General features: G+C 38.5%; 1 protein-coding gene across 7 annotated transcripts in view; it reads right to left on the bottom strand.

The window, feature by feature from the left end:
• Positions 1-16,806, bottom strand: part of fryb (furry homolog b (Drosophila)) — a 163,511-nt gene that overhangs the window by 47,243 nt on the left and 99,462 nt on the right. For all 7 annotated transcript variants that reach the window (XM_049468900.1, XM_022681467.2, XM_049468897.1 and 4 more), the window contains exons 32-40: positions 16,515-16,771; positions 15,000-15,146; positions 13,906-14,074; positions 13,699-13,789; positions 12,430-12,512; positions 9,924-10,074; positions 6,851-6,954; positions 2,951-3,136; positions 723-924 (exon numbers count right to left, since the gene is read on the bottom strand). In XM_049468900.1, coding sequence (XP_049324857.1) covers positions 723-924; positions 2,951-3,136; positions 6,851-6,954; positions 9,924-10,074; positions 12,430-12,512; positions 13,699-13,789; positions 13,906-14,074; positions 15,000-15,146; positions 16,515-16,771 — 1,390 coding nt within the window. The remainder of the gene's footprint in view (positions 1-722; positions 925-2,950; positions 3,137-6,850; positions 6,955-9,923; positions 10,075-12,429; positions 12,513-13,698; positions 13,790-13,905; positions 14,075-14,999; positions 15,147-16,514; positions 16,772-16,806) is intronic.

Here is a 16,806-nt window from a genome sequence, read left to right as displayed (position 1 = left end):
TCGTTTCTCCATTGTAGCAATGTCCTGGTGAAACCGCTCACCGTGTTCATCACTGACAGCACCGAGATTCACGGTGAAGAAGTCCGAGTGTGAGTGAAGGAAATGAATCTTGAGTGACATGTTGCACTTTATTTTCTGGTATGCACAGAGAAGTTTGTCTACGACTTCAACGTAGTTTGGCGCTCTGTAATTGCAACAACGTCTTTGAAGGCTTTCCAGGCAATTTTTTCCTGGCCAACTAACAGCTCTTCAAACCGCTTGTCATTTATAACGTCTGATCTGGGGACCAACAAAAATGCCTTCTTTGATCTTTGCGTCACTTATTCTTGGAAACATCTGTCTTAAATAGCAAAAACCTTTGCCTTCCTTGTTCGGTGCTTTCACAAAATTCTTCATGAGTCCAAGTTTTATGTGTAGAAGAGGCAAAAATATCTTTGCCGGCTCAACAAGAGGTTCGTGTGCAACATTTTTCTGTCCTGGAACTAACTTTTTGTGGAGCGGCCAGCTCTTTTGACAATAAATTTAGGCAAAAATTATGATAAAACTGAAGATTTCTCTTAAACGGTACGTGATACGTAAATTTTGATGTGATATTCGTGATCAGCACCCAAAAATCTATAAGAAACACCAAACAGTGTTCAAGAAGCAAAACATTTGTTGTGCAGTGTAATGAATAATCCCTGGTCCAGACCCATGCTCACAGGGTTGTGGGTGTCTCATACCTGGTAGTGAGGAACTCAATAAGCTTGTTGGTCTTCTCCTCAGACTCAGTGGAGGACTCCTCCAGCTCCTCCAGGTCAGCGGTGATCTGAGGGAGGTTTCCCACACTTCCGCCCAGGCTTACACTGGAGGAGGTGGAGGACGAGCTGAGGCCTGAGTCTGCCACAGGAGATGCTTGCCATTCCCTCAGGAAGTCCAGTCCACCTGCAGGAAGACAAGAGCAGAGGGAGGCATTATTACAGGACCGAACAGGACATGAATACTGTAACACATGGGTGGATCTAATTAATACTCAGGTGAACGAGCTGATGGGGAAACAAGCAGCTGAAATAAACCTAATTAAGTCATTTAATAATTTAATCAGTGATGTGGAATTGAATGCTGAATGCCAGACAGAACTTCTTCTACTCTACTCTTTCCTTTCCTTTTCTCTTTTTGGATTTTTTTGGAGTGAAGTTTTTAAAAGAGCTGCCTGGCATAACTTCAAGTTCACTTAGTTACTAAGTAAAACCTCTCACTCCCTGTCTCTCTGGTGGTTAGACTTGATCTCTCATTGTTGCTTGAATGTTTTTTGGCCTTGATCTTGTTTGTTTTTCCATTTGTAGAGATAAGAAGTCACTCATCGCCCTCAGGGTTTGACATCATAAATATCACGCCCACTCCTTGCTGGGAAACATCACTCGCACAGGAAATGTCAACATGTTTTAAATTCTGATAGAAGCAGCTGTTAATACATATGGAGGAAGTTTTAACATGTTTTGGTGAATTCCATGACAGTACAGGAGCTGTAAATTGTACATTACTGTAAAACTCATTTGTATTGTTGATTTATTGGTTGGATTTAAAAGGGATGGGAGCTGTTACTGTGTCAGCATGGTCTATATACACATACTTTCTTTTAGGAGCAGCATTAGCATTACCCACTAACTGCGCTAAGCACTAGTTAGCTCTTTCGCCATTCAGAGGTGAGAATATTGGAGTGTAGCCTGCCCATTTACTGTGTTAAAACAAGCTAATTGGGACAAACTGCTAACTAATATCGTCCTGGCTTACAGAAACACTCAGGGTTCCTCAGTGTAGCGCTGTCTGGTTACTAGGGGTGTCATGATTCTCTAAATCCTCTAAATTTTATTTCTGATTTTAGGGTCACAATTCGATTCGATTCTCGATTTTCTGTTTTCTTTTTTTTACAGCAGAGAGGCCTATGCCAGTTTTAGATAAGTCTATGGTCGGTCATTGGTTTGATTAATCACATTTACAAAGTGATGCAAAGTGATACAAGTGATCTGTAATACACCACATTAGGCACTAATGGACAAATTTAAATAATTTAATTAAGATATATATGTAATGCCATCTAGTGGATTTTTTGGTAGCAGCAGTGTGCACTATTAAAACAGCAATGTGCAACATAACAAAATAAATAATAAAAAATACAGGAACAGTCAGGTACAAAATAATAGAACAATTAGAGCCTTAACAAACTGAACTCTATCCTACTATAACAGTTAAACATGAAAAATAAGACTTTAAGACTTTTTCGGTCCCTGAGAATGAGAAGTTTTTTTCTTTAATAAAGATATATTATTAACTTTATCTGAGAGAAAGATGCTCCTTAACGTACCAAAACTATTAACATATTTGAGTCTAGACAAAACAACTGTTATTTTTATATTTTCTTTAAGTTTTTCTTTAAGAAGATGAGAATGTCCACATTCTCTGGAGAAAGAGCTGCTCTTTCAGCAGTCACAATGTCCGCGGCGTCGCTACAGTGTGCTGCACCATTAGTGTAGGTTAGAGGGAGGGATCGTCCATCCTCTTTTTGACTTCGATGCTCGAGACCATGATAGAATTTCCATCGATTTCGATGAAGTATCGAAATCGTGACACCCCTACTGGTTAGCCTTAGTGGTAATCTGGAAATCTAAAAAAAGCTTACTGTAAATAAACAGAAGCATTTTACTCACCCAAATAAACTGTTTCAGGACAGAAATCTGTGTAGCTTAACATCCAGCGCTCATTTGATCCGGTGCGCATTATTGCCCGCATAATACGGTAATATTTGAAGCCGGGACAAAGATTTCTAGTTGACACAACTGGTGGTGGTTTTCTTCCAAACTTAAAAGTGTCAGTTATTCAAAACTCAAGCAGTCTCTAGCTCTTTATCATTTTAGTTTTCTCAATTTTTTAATTTTACAGAATGACTATATTTGATTGCTGTTTAATTTACCTGTGTGTGTGTATTCAGGCTGGTAGTTGGATTTGACAGTGAGGGTCTTGTTGTCGCTGATTTCTCTGGTGAGCAGCAGCACAGAGGCAATGACCTGGAAGTTGTTGTTGCAGGAAAGGGCGATGAGCAGGTGCAGCAGCAGCCGCTTGCTGTGCTCAAACACCTCTGGTCGATAGTGGTCCAAACCTGAGTTTGACAACAAACCCACAGTCAACAGCACAGTCAACGGCTCAATCAAATACAGCTGAACAGAATTAACAAAATAAAAAGGATGAAGCATAAAAGTGAACAGAATGAAAGAACTGTAAACTCTCATACAGATGAGCTGCTCTATGGACAGACTGAGAAGATTGTTTGTCCCGAGAGCCATCAGACTCTTCAACTCCTCCCAGTGGAGCCGGAAGAGAGAGGACAGATGAGGAACGAGTCTCATATGTGCTCTCTTAATCACAGCCTTTTTTTATCTGTACTGGAAAAACACCCTACACATCTACACCCTGGGACTCTTTTGCCTTTTTACTGTATATACTGTTTATTTGTCACTTTACTGTGCATCCTGTACATTTGCACCCCTAGACACTACACTACGCACCTAACTTAAATACAATACTTTTTATTATTATCTGCTGATACCTCCTATACATAATTTATTTATTCTTTTACTGCACTAACTCATATCTACGACTGTTTACTTCCACACTTTCTATAGTTTTTGTATTTATATATTTATAGGGGTGTGACGAGACACGATACTGGGGTCACGAGAACGAGACGAGACGAGATTTAAAAATATAATTTTTAAGAAAACGTCAAAAAATGGAAAATGGCTTGAAAACTAGAGTTTTATTTGACAAAATCATATAACACAAACTTAACAGACTGGTTTCTCTCACACATTGATTCTATAAGAAATAGAAATAAGAATAAAAATAAAAAATAAAAATAAAAATAAAACTTTTCTAGGACTTTTATAGTGCAAACAATAAGTGCAAACCACAACCAGTCGTATTAAGCCTATGGTTTGTGTTTTTTTCTCCTAAATGTCCTAAAAAGCCGTTTATTGTTTCCACTGGAGCCAAAATGCAGCCAAACATACTTAAAAAGGGGGTATGCAGCCTATGCGACGCATAGGGGCGCCGCACTAAAGGGGGCGCCAAATGAAAGCCCCAAATACATTTTCTCTCAAGAGAAACAGCCAATCAGCTTGCTGGTTTTGCAGAGCTCGGTCGGCTTGTATTGACAGAACGAATCTCCTCCCCTCCCCCCCGCAGGCGGTGATTCTACGTGTGTTGCCAGATCCCGCTTAAAAAGTCCACACTAACCTATTTATTTTCTCGTACCACGAGATCTCGTCACACCCCTATATATTTATGTATATATTTTTAAATGTCAGTTTAGAATTTTATAGTTTAGAGTCTTATATCCCCCCATGTGCTCTCGTATTGTACTACACTTATTGTTTGTTTCTACTGTGTTGTGTAACTGCTTCTATCTATCTATCTCTTTCACCTGCGCATCTGAGCTGAGCATGCCTGCAATCGCTCAGCCTGCAGATAAAATATCAACGGAAAAGTTCCACGCCGAGCTGTCAGAGACATCAGAACAAGGACAGCAGGTGATGACGACACAAAGCGTCTGAGAGAGATAAGCTATGGGTGGATGGCATTTCTCTCCCCTCCCCTTTTTTAACATCAGTAGAATATTTTAGATGTTTGGCATGGCTGCACTTTGTAATTCAGCTTGTCTGGAAGCCTCAATTACAGCTGGGAATGCGGTCACTGGAGAACAAACGAACTATAGAGGCCTTTTCATGTATTGAGATATGCACACTAATACTAATATTAGTATTATTATACACATATTATACACACACAAGTAAAAAAAATATCCTTTATTTGTGTGAATATATATATATATATATATATATATATATAGGTATGTTGTACAGTGACCTTTAGTGAATGTTGTGAATACATGAATGAACTAAAGGTATTTTCTTAAGAAAGAAAGACGAGACTGTAACGCTGTGTTGAAGGACGGGACGAGGAGAGCGGACGCTAATGCAAGTAATATTTATTGAAAAAACAGAAAACAAAACATAAACCAAACAGAAACTCAGACACATGGAGACCAACTAACAGACGGGATTAACACAGCCGTGACAGACGTGAAAACGCACAAGAACCGACAAACTAACACTAATGACAGAGACGCTTAAATACACACACAAGGCGGGAAAGAGAACAGGTAACACCTGGGGACTGACTAACGAGGGGCGGAGCTACACATGGACACAGGTGAGTGGAAAAACACCAGGGAAGAAACACAGAGAAGCCGGGACACGTGAGAATAACAGTTCTGTCAGTTTTGACTCTCTACCTGTCCTCGGATATATTACGATATTTAAAGCCTTTAACAATAAACAATATTTTCAATTTTCAAAATAGCCTGACAAGCAGACATATTTCATCCATATCAGGCGATTATTTAAGAAATTCTATTCAATATTATATCCTATACTTTATATTGTATTATGTTCGAAATATGCTGCACTTCCTCCAGTTAAACAGCACTAATGATTCTCTTTGTAATGAAATGTGCAGCTGGATAGCGTTATTTAAGCACAATAAGCATAATATTAACTGTACACTCAGATAAGTATGTTGTGTATCATAATAGTCATATTGCCCACACCTAACCATGGTCCACCAAAAATCAGTCCACTTATCAGCCAATCCTGGCTCAGTTCTGTGAACAAATTCAAGAATTCGACAAGAGAAAACACTTACATTCTTAGTGCACAGCAGCAATATATAGTGTATATAAAGCTCTGGAAAAAATAGGAGAGCACTTAAAAATGATGAGTTTCTTTGTTTTTTTCAAGTTAAAAACCTCTGGAATATAATCAAGAGGAAGATGGATGATCACAAGCCATCAAACCACCAAACTGAACTGCTTGAATTTTTACACCAGGAGTAAAGCAGCATAAAGTTATCCAAAAGCAGTGTGTAAGACTGGTGGAGGAGAACATGCCAACTGTAATTAAAAACCAGGGTTATTGCACCAAATATTGATTATTTCTGAACTCTTAAAACTTTATGAATATGAACTTGTTTTCTTTGCATTATTCAAGTTCTCAAAGCTCTGCATCTTTTTTGTTATTTCATCCATTTCTCATTTTCTGCAAATAAATGCTCTAAATGACAATGTTTGTATTTGTAATTTAGGAGACATGTTGTCCGTAGTTTATAGAATAAAACAACAATTTTTATTTTACTCAAACATATACCTATATATAGCAAAATCAGAGAAACTGATTCAGAAATTATAGCAATTATTGATCATGTTGTTTTCTTTCTCAAAATTGATGTCTCTGGTGTTTAAGAAAAATCCACTTAAAGAAGTACTTTCAGAATAGCGACTGGTCGAGTTTCTCGTTAATTTGCGAGTTTAATTTGAGAGTTTACGTAATACTTTAGTTACATAAGGGTTTGGGAAACACTGTTTAATTAACGATCGATCTTAAGTACTAGTTAAAGAAGTTCTTAGTCTATACTAAGATTTTGGGAGACCCACCCAAAAGAGTTTAATCTAAACTGACAGGTGAATAAACCTATATAAAATAAGTGTGCAAATATTAGAACATTTATTTCTCCAGAAATCAGCTTGTTTTTAGTCCTTAAGTCTGTGCTATACGCTCATTAAAGGCAGATGCGTGGTGTTAGGGAAACAGAGGGTGTACCAAATGCGTACAAATAGCTGGTTCCACACACTATGAAGCTCTAGTGTGCAGATTGTGGTTGTAAATTGTACAAAACAATAGAGAAAAGTAAAAATGAAAAGGGAAAATGGAAAGGCAAGAAATATCAGAAGGAGGAAATAATAATAGTGTGGTGTTACCGAGGAAGAGTGCGTGCAGCAGAAGAGGAAGATGCAGAGCCCAGTCCTCTCGTACACTGTGGTCCACCACCATCTCAGTCATGAAGATCACTGCAATGTTACACCTACAGAAATACATTTAAAATCAGTGTTGAACATCTCATTTTTAGAACTTTAGAGACACTTATATCACGAGAACGAGACGAGATTTAAAAATAACATTTTAAAGAAAACGTCAAAAATGAAAAATGGCTTAAAAACTAGAGTTTTATTTGACAAAATCATATAACACAAACTTAACAGACTGGTTTCTCTCACACATTGATTCTATAAGAAATAGAAATAAAAATAAGAATAAAAAATAGAAATGAAAATTTTCTAGGTCTTATATAGTGCAAACAATAAGTACAAACCACAACCAGTCATATTAAGACTATGGTTTGTGTTTTTTCTCCTAAATCTCTTGTAATTTAACTCTGCAGAACCATAACCAGTCATATTAAGACTATGCTTGAAGTGAAACAGAGACAGAACATGTTTTTAAATACAGTACAGAGCTAAGGGATTAGTACAGCTGTCTATGAAACAGTCAGGTGTAGGATTTACTTACAGTATTTATATATGGTTTGTGTCTTGTTGGTCACTCTGTTACCGTTTATTGTTTCCACTGGAGCCAAAATGCAGCCAGACATACAACTTAAAAGTAGCAGAAGCATCTTCTATACAAATACCTGAATTTTCATCTTCTGCTGAGAGCTGCTCTCACTGTTCAGCCACCACACTCACTGCTATCACTACTGGGTTGCCAGATCCCTCTTAAAAAGTCCACACTAATCTTTTTTTTCCCCGCGAGACAGGTTTAAGCTTGACAAGAAATATCTTGTAACACCCCTAGTGCTAGACTAAAAGCTAACCCACCTGGGTTTGGAACGTAAACTTGAATTTGTAATGCTTTGGGCATTATATTAGAGTTCAGAGTCAATTGTGATAGCTCTCCACAGAAGAGCATAGAAGGTGAAGGGGTGGTGACAGGTGCAAGGTTGTTGTTCACAAGCTTAAGGTGCCCCTTTCAGGTAGATATAGGACTAAGGAGGAGGAGCTCAGGTAACTGAGGTGTGGTCCATATTTCTTAACAAAACTCAATTATTCATCAGGCCACCATAAAAGTGAATAGAGCTTGTTTCATTAGGACCATTTTTCACCCAAAATATGTAGATATTAAACTGTAAAACTGTTGAAAATACACAATAAATGCATTCTGTGGCACCTTTAAATAGTGTTAAAAACTCTGAAGCGCACAGACGGCGTATCTGGGCAGCTGTGCTTCGTGTTAGTTCATTCCGTCAGAGTGTTCATGAGAAAGGCATCTTGGCAATAGGTGTGACATTTCTTCCCTTTCCCAGGTGTCATCATGAAGCTGTCCAGATCTGATTAGTCTGACAGTGTTCATAAACACAAACGCACACACGCACACTTTGGTGCCATACAAAACTGGTGCTTTTAACACTGCACTTCTCTCATAAAGCAAAACCGGTGTCTTAGCAACACAACAACAACCTCAACAACCTCACTGCTACACAAACATACTATCACAGATACTTCCAGCAGTAAAACACTCAGGCCTATTGAAGAGACATGATTTTACAAGTCTACTGTGTTAAAAAGTTTGTTATTAGAGCTTAAAAATGCCTTGGATTTGACATCACTGCCTGGTTTGGGACCTGCACCGTCTCTGACGGACAGCTGAGAGGATCATCGGCGTCTCTCTCCCCTCCATCACGGACATTTACACCACCCGCAGCATCCGCAAAGCAACCAGCATTGTGAATGACCCCACCCATCCCTCACACGAACTGTTCTCCCTCCTGCCTTCGGGAAGAAGGTACCGCAGCATCCGGTCCAGCACGACCAGATTCTGCAACAGCTTCTACCCCCAAGCCATCAGACTCCTCAACTGCAGAGACTGAACTGATGGTTTTTCTGTACATGCACACACACTCTTACCCCACTTACCCCAGAAAATGGAAAGCACTAAAAACCCTACTACCTCACTGGACTCTATTGCACACTGTGTAATAGAGTAATTACTACCTCACCTGGTCTTTTTTGCACATTGCATAATTTGCACACTGTCTTGTTATTTATTATTCTTTGTCTGTATTGTGTTGTATTGTCTGTCTGCACTTTTGTACTGTTGCACTATTGTTCTGTCTACACTGTGTTTATGTGCACCATGGTCCTTGGAGGAACGTTGTTTCGTTTCACTGTGTACTCTGTATATAGCTGAAATGACAATAAAAACCACTTTGACTTTGACTTTTTGACTTTGACATACACATAGTCCTAAACAGTGTTAAGTACTGCTGCTCCAGTAATAATAAATTAAACAGATTGGTAGCACTTCATTTTAAGGAACACAAATAAGGTGCTTATTATTAATGTCTTATTATTTGCTTAATAAAGCCTTAATTAGACATTTGTAAATGATTTATTCACTACTTATTATTAGGCTTTATTCTGTGTTATTAAGTGTTATTGGCACTTAATTAGGGGTCTGTTATGTGGAAATGATTAATAATGGCTGTATTAGTTCTTATAGTGCACAATAAACAGTTGCGGTATGTTAGCACCCTGTTAAGCAGATTATTAAGCATTATTAACTATTAGCTAATTCTACATGTTATTAGTGTTGTTATAATTGGCAGCCGTTTGAGTTTGATCTAGGTGAGTTTGTGAGTAAGGTTATGGCTGCGCTGGAGTTATTATAAGAGTTAATAAGGGGTTAATAATAAGTCACTTATAGAACAAGAAGTGCGCCATATTCTAAAGTGAGCTTCTGTTCATCACTACTTAGACACTAAAAAGAACTGAATAAATATTCAACCAATCACAGACCCCTAATTAAGCCCCAATAACACTTAATAACACTGAATAAAACCTAATAATAAGTAGTGAAACTTATTATCATTTACAAATGTCTAATTAAGGCTTTGTTTAGCAAATAATAAGACTGTATTAAGTGGCTAATTTGTGTTCCTTAAAATAAAGTGTTACCAACAGATTAAACATAAGATCACTAAGCAGTAGGAGTTACCTGTGGAGAGGCCCTCGAGGTGTGATAGTCTCGGGCAGGTAGTCCACCAGAGGTGCCCAGCAGCCTCCGTTAACTGGCATGGGCAAAGGCTGGGGCCGGTTGGTGTCCAACACATTGAGCAGCCAGCCAGCATATGGTGGGAGAGGGTCATCTGTGGGCACAGCAACAACAATTTAACTAAATATATAATATTTTCGTTATCTTGCTGTAAAATTGTTTTTCCCTAAATTTTCTCCCAATTATACAAGGCTAATTACCCAACCCACTCATTAGCGCAGCGACTCGGTTACGATACATCAGCTTATAGACAGACGCCTTGTGCTGATCGACATCACCCTAGGGTTGATGTGGTTAGAGGCCAATTGCGATCTCTCAGGGCTTCAGTAGCCGACGGCAAGCTGCATGATCGGGATTCGAACCAGCGACCCCCCGATCATAGTGCCAGCACTTAGCCCGCTGGACCTCTTGGAGCCCAAGTCGAACTTTAGGTTTTGTTGTAGGTTTGACTGATTGATCTACATTATATTTGTTACATTTTTTATTCGGATTTAGTTTTCTGCTAAATGTACAAAAATAGAGAATATTTTTAAAATTAACAAAAAAACCTGTTTTGACAAATCGCCAAGAATATTGTTATCGCAAAAATACCCTAATACAGTATATTGTGATATTATTTTAGGGCCATATCGCCCACTTCTAGTGCACAGAGCAGTAGATATTAATGATTATGACTGAAGTGACTCAGTGCTGGAGGCCCCATGTGTATATCCTTTAGTTTCCAAAGGGGGCCTGGCAAAAGTCATGGGACACAACATTAGTTTTAATGAAAACATGATATAAATGGCTTTTAATTCATTTTCGTATTCTGAACAGGATGATAGAAAGACACGTCCAATACGACACAGGTCAGTGTATTTTTCCATCTGATGCATGTACGTCACACCATCAGCAGCATGCTATTATCAGTCTTCACTATCAGGTCATGTGTCATGCCGCTCTCTCAGAGCAGTCATGCCAGGTATGTAGGCTAAGCACTCAGTCCACACACCCAGACTGCACACACACACACACACACACACACACTTGTGGACACATGAGCTTCAGATAGTTCATTACTGAACCACCCTTTGCTGCACAGAAACACATGAAGAAGGTCAGTTGCAAATTTACTCTAGAAAACATTTATAAAACAAGTGAACTAAACTACTGCTTATAAAGACAGTTACAGTATAAGCAGTAAAAGGAAATGCTTAGAAACATTGCAAATAAAAAATACAAGTTTTCAGTCACATCCCTCTTTCTCTCTTTACATTAGAAAGACTATTGTTGTGTTCGTTGTTTAAAGATTTTTATCAGTAGTCATCAGACAGGAGTGGCTACGTTGACTAAGCACATCAGGGTTATGCAACAGTCTGTTCCCCAATGACTCTCTGGATGTGAGAACAATAAGCTACAAAAGTGTATTTCCTGAAGAAAGTGCCGAGTGGTTGTGCAGCCAAAACTGATTTCACTTTCACTCATTTGCTGAGATTTTTACCTAAAGTCCTGCTGATTTTTTTTATTTTTTTAAATTCTCCCATGGATATCATTTTCACCCAGTCTCTTCTTTATTATTGAATCATTAACACTTATCTTAACCGAGGCAAAGAAGAACAGCAGCTCCTTAAATGTCTTTCTGGGTTATTTAGTAAGTGACCTCCTGGATGAGTTGTCCATGCCCTTTAGAATAATTTTGGTCAGCCAGTCACTCCTAGGAAGGTTTCTGAATAATTTCTGAATAATAGTGAATCACTCCCGGCCTTGAAAATGACTTTGTAACATTTTCCAGACTGACAGATTTCAATGATTTTGGTTTCTTATCTGTTTTTTAATTTCTTCAGATAAGGGCATAATGTGTTGATTTTTGAGATCTTTTAGCTGCTTCATGTTGTCAGTCAGGTTCTATTTAAGTGATTTCTTGATTCTACAGGTCTGGTAGTAATCGGGTCTGGTTGTGGTTAGTAGTGAAATTCCAAAAAGTGTGATTAATTCATAGGGGGGACACTATTTCCTAAAGGGCTAGATTGCTATGGAATGTTTTTTCTCCTTTTTATTTTTACTTCGGTTATATTTGATTGATATTAAAGTTTGTTAACAGTTTTGAAAACCCAAAAACAAAAATGCAAAAAGAAAAAAGGGGCAAATACTTTTTCATGACATGTAGGTTTTTTTAAGTGGTTTCTAGGTTGCTTTGGTGTTGGTTGGTGGTTGCTATCATATCCTAGGTGGCTACTGTGGTCTTGCTAATTGATTGCAAGGTGGTTGCTATGGTATCCCAGGTAGTTTGCATAGTAGATATGGTGTTTTAGGTGTTTGGTATGATTTCATAGGTGGTTGAAACGGTGTTGCTATATAAGTGTCAGCTATAATGTTGGAAATTACACAGGACTAAGGAAATTCAGGTAGAAAAAGAAGAAGAACATAAATTAGAAAAGATTTTTGTGAAGCACCATAATTATCTACTCACTTTTCTCATCATCATAGGACCCGCCAGAACTGTTGCTGTAACGCGACTCTAACCGGTTATGGGCTCGTGCAGCATTACTTAACCTAGAGGGACACACACACACACAGAAAATTCAGTACATACACAAAACATATTCACAAACTTTTAAAATACAAGCAAAATATTTCGTATCCTGCACATTCCTATAAAAATGACAACATACTGTGTTTTTATATGTTCATCACACACCATTGTTCTTCCTATAATTAAGGCCACATTCATAGACAAGGAACTGCCTGTACCTAAGCTCTAAAATATCTGTATGCATGTTATAATGTAAGCATTTCTTGAGGAACTAGTGGTTCTGTGCAACAATGGATTTAATTCTAACCATGGGGAACTGTAACAAAAGTGACACCGTTTTCATAGTTTCTGACTCTCTACACCACAAGTTTGGAAGCCATGGAACGAACATGAGTTTCCTCAATTAAGACGCTTCACTTCCTTCATGGCTGCTTGTTTTTTGGTCTATATGCCTTTAGTTTTGTCTTGAGTGACATGCAACATTTTCAGTTGAGTTCAGTGTTGAGGTCTGGTAGCCATTAAAGATTTTACAGTTTCTTTCTATTAATCTAATTTAATTAAATTCTTTTTTTTTTTTTTACAGAGATACAGGTCCAAGCCTCTTGTCAGTGAAGCATCACAGTGATAGTGCCAACAGTGGCAGGGTGGTGGCAACAGAGGTGAAGAAAAACGCCCTCAAACAAAGAGGAAGAAACCTTAGGAGGAATTATGACTCAGTAGGAGGAACCCATCCTCCTCTGGTCGACCTGGAATCGCATTAGTCGATCTTGTCTGTTTTGGTCAATGTATATTTTTAATAATTTCAAACTATTCGTTATTCAAAATCTATACAGATAACTTAGAGAATCTACAGAAAACAGAACTTAGAATGGTCTAGACACAATTGAGAACCTGCACCAATTATTTGTGCAAGAGAGGCTTCATGGCTATATTCTCTGCCCATGTTTTGGTGAACCTGTACCCACTGCAGCCTCAGCTTTCTGTTCTTAGCTGATAGAAGTGGTCTTGTGCTATTGTAGCCCCTTTTGCCTCCAGACTCGACAAGTGCATTCTGAAATACCTGTCAGATCACCACAATCGTACCACAAGTGGTTAGCCTAGAGTTATTAGTGCCTTTCTGTCAGCTCCAACCAGTCTGGCCACTCTCTCTCTCTCTCTGTCGTCCTCTGTCATTAACAATGTGTTTTTTGACAGGACAGAACGCACCTCTCCTCGTTCTCTCGAGCCATTTTTGTCTCCTCTGTGTCCTGGAAGTTCTCCTGACCTGCCACCACAGTGTTGCTGCTGGATGTTGTGCCTTCATAAAACCAAAAACAAAGCAAAGATCAGCATACAAGACATTCAAAAGGATGTTAAATGAAGTGCTCTAATGGTGTGTGTGGGTGTTTGTATATATGTGTGTGTATGTGTCACCTGAGGCCACAGCTGAGATCTTGCTGCTTGCAGCGAAGCGGTAGAACGGTGGGTTGTCACAGTGCAGCACTACAGGGTTGACCGGGTCGGTCTGCTGCAGTTCAAACAGCAGCTCTTCCATGGTTTGAATGGTGTTGTTCCGACACAAGTAGATCACCACCTTCTTAATCTGGAGAAATATATTAGACACATGCATCAAGCGCCATACTATAACTATAAAACAATTTTGCATTCATTTATTCAAATGCTTTAGTTCATTATTTGTGTTTTTTGTCTCTCAATGTACAGTTTAGTCTTATTTATATGACACTAGATTATATCAATAAACGTCTATTTTCTGATCTATTTTTTAATACTCAAGGCGCATCTGATTATAAGGCGCATTATGCAACACTAGTAAGGGACAGGGGTGTCGGCATGTTTTTTTACTAATGCAGCAGATCTCGCTGCAGGGTGGTGAGACCTGTAAAGCTAAGCAAGCTAAGTAAACAAAATAATAATTCTTAAAAAAAAAAACATTTTCTTTCAAGTCAAACAAGTGCTGTATGCTAATCTACACAGATTTCTCTCTTGAGTAAAACTAAGGCTAGCTATGGTTTATGGTTATGGATAACGCTAATGCTGCTCCAGTAGTTCTGGCCAGGGTTAGCAGCAGGCCACAGTCTAATAATACTTACCAATCAATTGCAAAAAGAGCTACCGCTTAGCAGAGTTAGCAGCTAATGCTAATACTGCTCCAGCCTTGTGTCTCGGTGCTGGAAAACTAAAAACTAAAACTACTGTATAATGTTGTACTTCAGCAGAGTAGCTTTACTGCTCCTTACAACCATATACAAGGTGCATTGGGTTATAAGATGATGATGATGATTTTGGGGGAAATTAAAGTATTTTAGGTGTGCCTTATAGTGCAAAAAATACTTTTCTGAAAGTGAAAGAAAAAAAAAAGAAAATTCCAGTACTCTAATGCCATTTTGCTAATTCCCAGCAGTAAAAATATGGAAATATGCAGTTAAGTACAACAAAAACTACAGCAGTACCCCTCCCTAAAGACGGTAAGGCTGTAAGTGTGTGCATGCATGAGTGGGTGTACTTACATAAGGCAGTAGTGTGGTGTCACTGCTAACCCCACACAGACTGATGAGGAACTGCAGTGTGATTCGCAGATTGTTGCTCCATTTGTCGTTGGTCACCAGAGCGTTCCACGCATTCTCCATCTCTGGGCCGGGAAGCTCGTCCCCATACTGAGGAGAAATGTACCATACATTTAAAACAGACTCCAAAACAGTGTAAGTTCAGTGCCTATTAACAGAAAAAAGCATAAAACATATGTAATCAACCATTTCTTTATAGTTATTTTGTTTGCATTACAGAGATCAGTTTTAAATAATATTAATAATACAAGTTAAGAAGATCTTATGAAATAATCGTACTACTAGTAGTGGAACAATTGTACTTTTCTTCATGACTGATATCACTCTGAAACTTCTCATTTTTTAAAACTCTCATTTACATTAAAATAAATTGTTGTTTTATTCTATAAAAATTCTATTCTATAAAAAACTATTGTCATTTAGAGCATTTATTTGCAAAAAATGAGAAATGGTTGAAATAACAAAAAAGATGCAGAGCTTTCAGACCTCAAATAATGCAAAGAAAACAAGTTCATATTCATAAATCAATAGTAGGTGGAGTAACCCTGGTTTTTAATCACAGTTTTCATGCATCCTGGCATCATGTTCTCCTCCACCAGTCTTACACACTGCTTTTGGATAAGTTCTGTTTAGTTTGATGGCTTGTGATCATCCATCTTCCTCTTGATTATATTCCAGAGGTTTTCAATTTAGTAAAATCAAAGAAACTCATCATTTTTAGGTGGTCTCTTGTTTTTTTTTTTCCAGAACTGTACACTTTTCACATTTTATATAATATATACTTTGCCTTGCTGAATATAAATAACATCATGCTTAAACATGATATAAACACATTTTTTGACGTCTAGAATACTGACACACTAAGTCCTATTATAGTGATCTATATGCGAGCCGTCAAACATGCACATCGTAACTTTATTTAGCGTGTCAGTGTGCCTTTGCTATCATAACGACGGAAAAAGTATGCATTGCACGACTTAAAGTGCACAAAAGGTATGTACTAATTCTCCTAATCAATCGTGCGCATGTTTTGGGAGTAATGTGAAATAAACCAATCAGTGTATCACTAGCCATTCTCTTTAAGAGCCAGGTGTGCTCTGACTTTGGTGGATTGGCATTTTAACAGCGCAGCACTTCTGCGCTTTTCAGGAGAGGAACCTGAGCTGCTTGTTCATGCTGTGATGGTGCACGAGAAGGTGATTTACAGGAACAGCAATGTTAGTTTCTCTGTATTCTTTTTATTGTTGATGTAAAAATTGGATGTTAAAACGGTGCATGTGATAGCGTGAACATAGACTGTTTGCAAGATAGCGAAGAGCCTTGTGCAGGGTGTACAATACTAGAAAACTGGATATTTTAAGTTTTAAGTATTTTAAATTTTGGGTATTCTGGCCTGTATCAGACTGAAACCAATACTGACTGTTGGCTGAAAAAGAAAGACAATGAACTGAACTGTACCTTAGCAGTCATGTACATCAGATTGTTAAGAACCAGAGAGGTGGCCTGCAGGGAGCCCCAGCCATTGCCCTTGAGCCGGTGAGTAAGGCCTATGCTGTCTGAGGACTCTCGGGTTTCCTCCTCTGGGGTGCAGGGGCTGGAGGCTGGGGGCAAGAGTCCTGTATCTGCCAGCTCGATGTTGTTCAGCCACGGCAGCAGGTAGGTCAGCATGATCTGCCTGCCGTTGGGATGAGTGGTGGGAAACCTCTGGCTGACCTCTGTGTATAACATGTATAACATGTGGAACAGTGTA

This window comes from Astyanax mexicanus, chromosome 20, assembly GCF_023375975.1.
Source record: "Astyanax mexicanus isolate ESR-SI-001 chromosome 20, AstMex3_surface, whole genome shotgun sequence".
In the NCBI taxonomy this organism is placed as follows: domain Eukaryota; kingdom Metazoa; phylum Chordata; class Actinopteri; order Characiformes; family Acestrorhamphidae; genus Astyanax; species Astyanax mexicanus.
The sequence above is the reverse complement of the archived record's forward strand: the minus strand, read 5'-3'. Positions and strand labels throughout refer to the sequence as shown.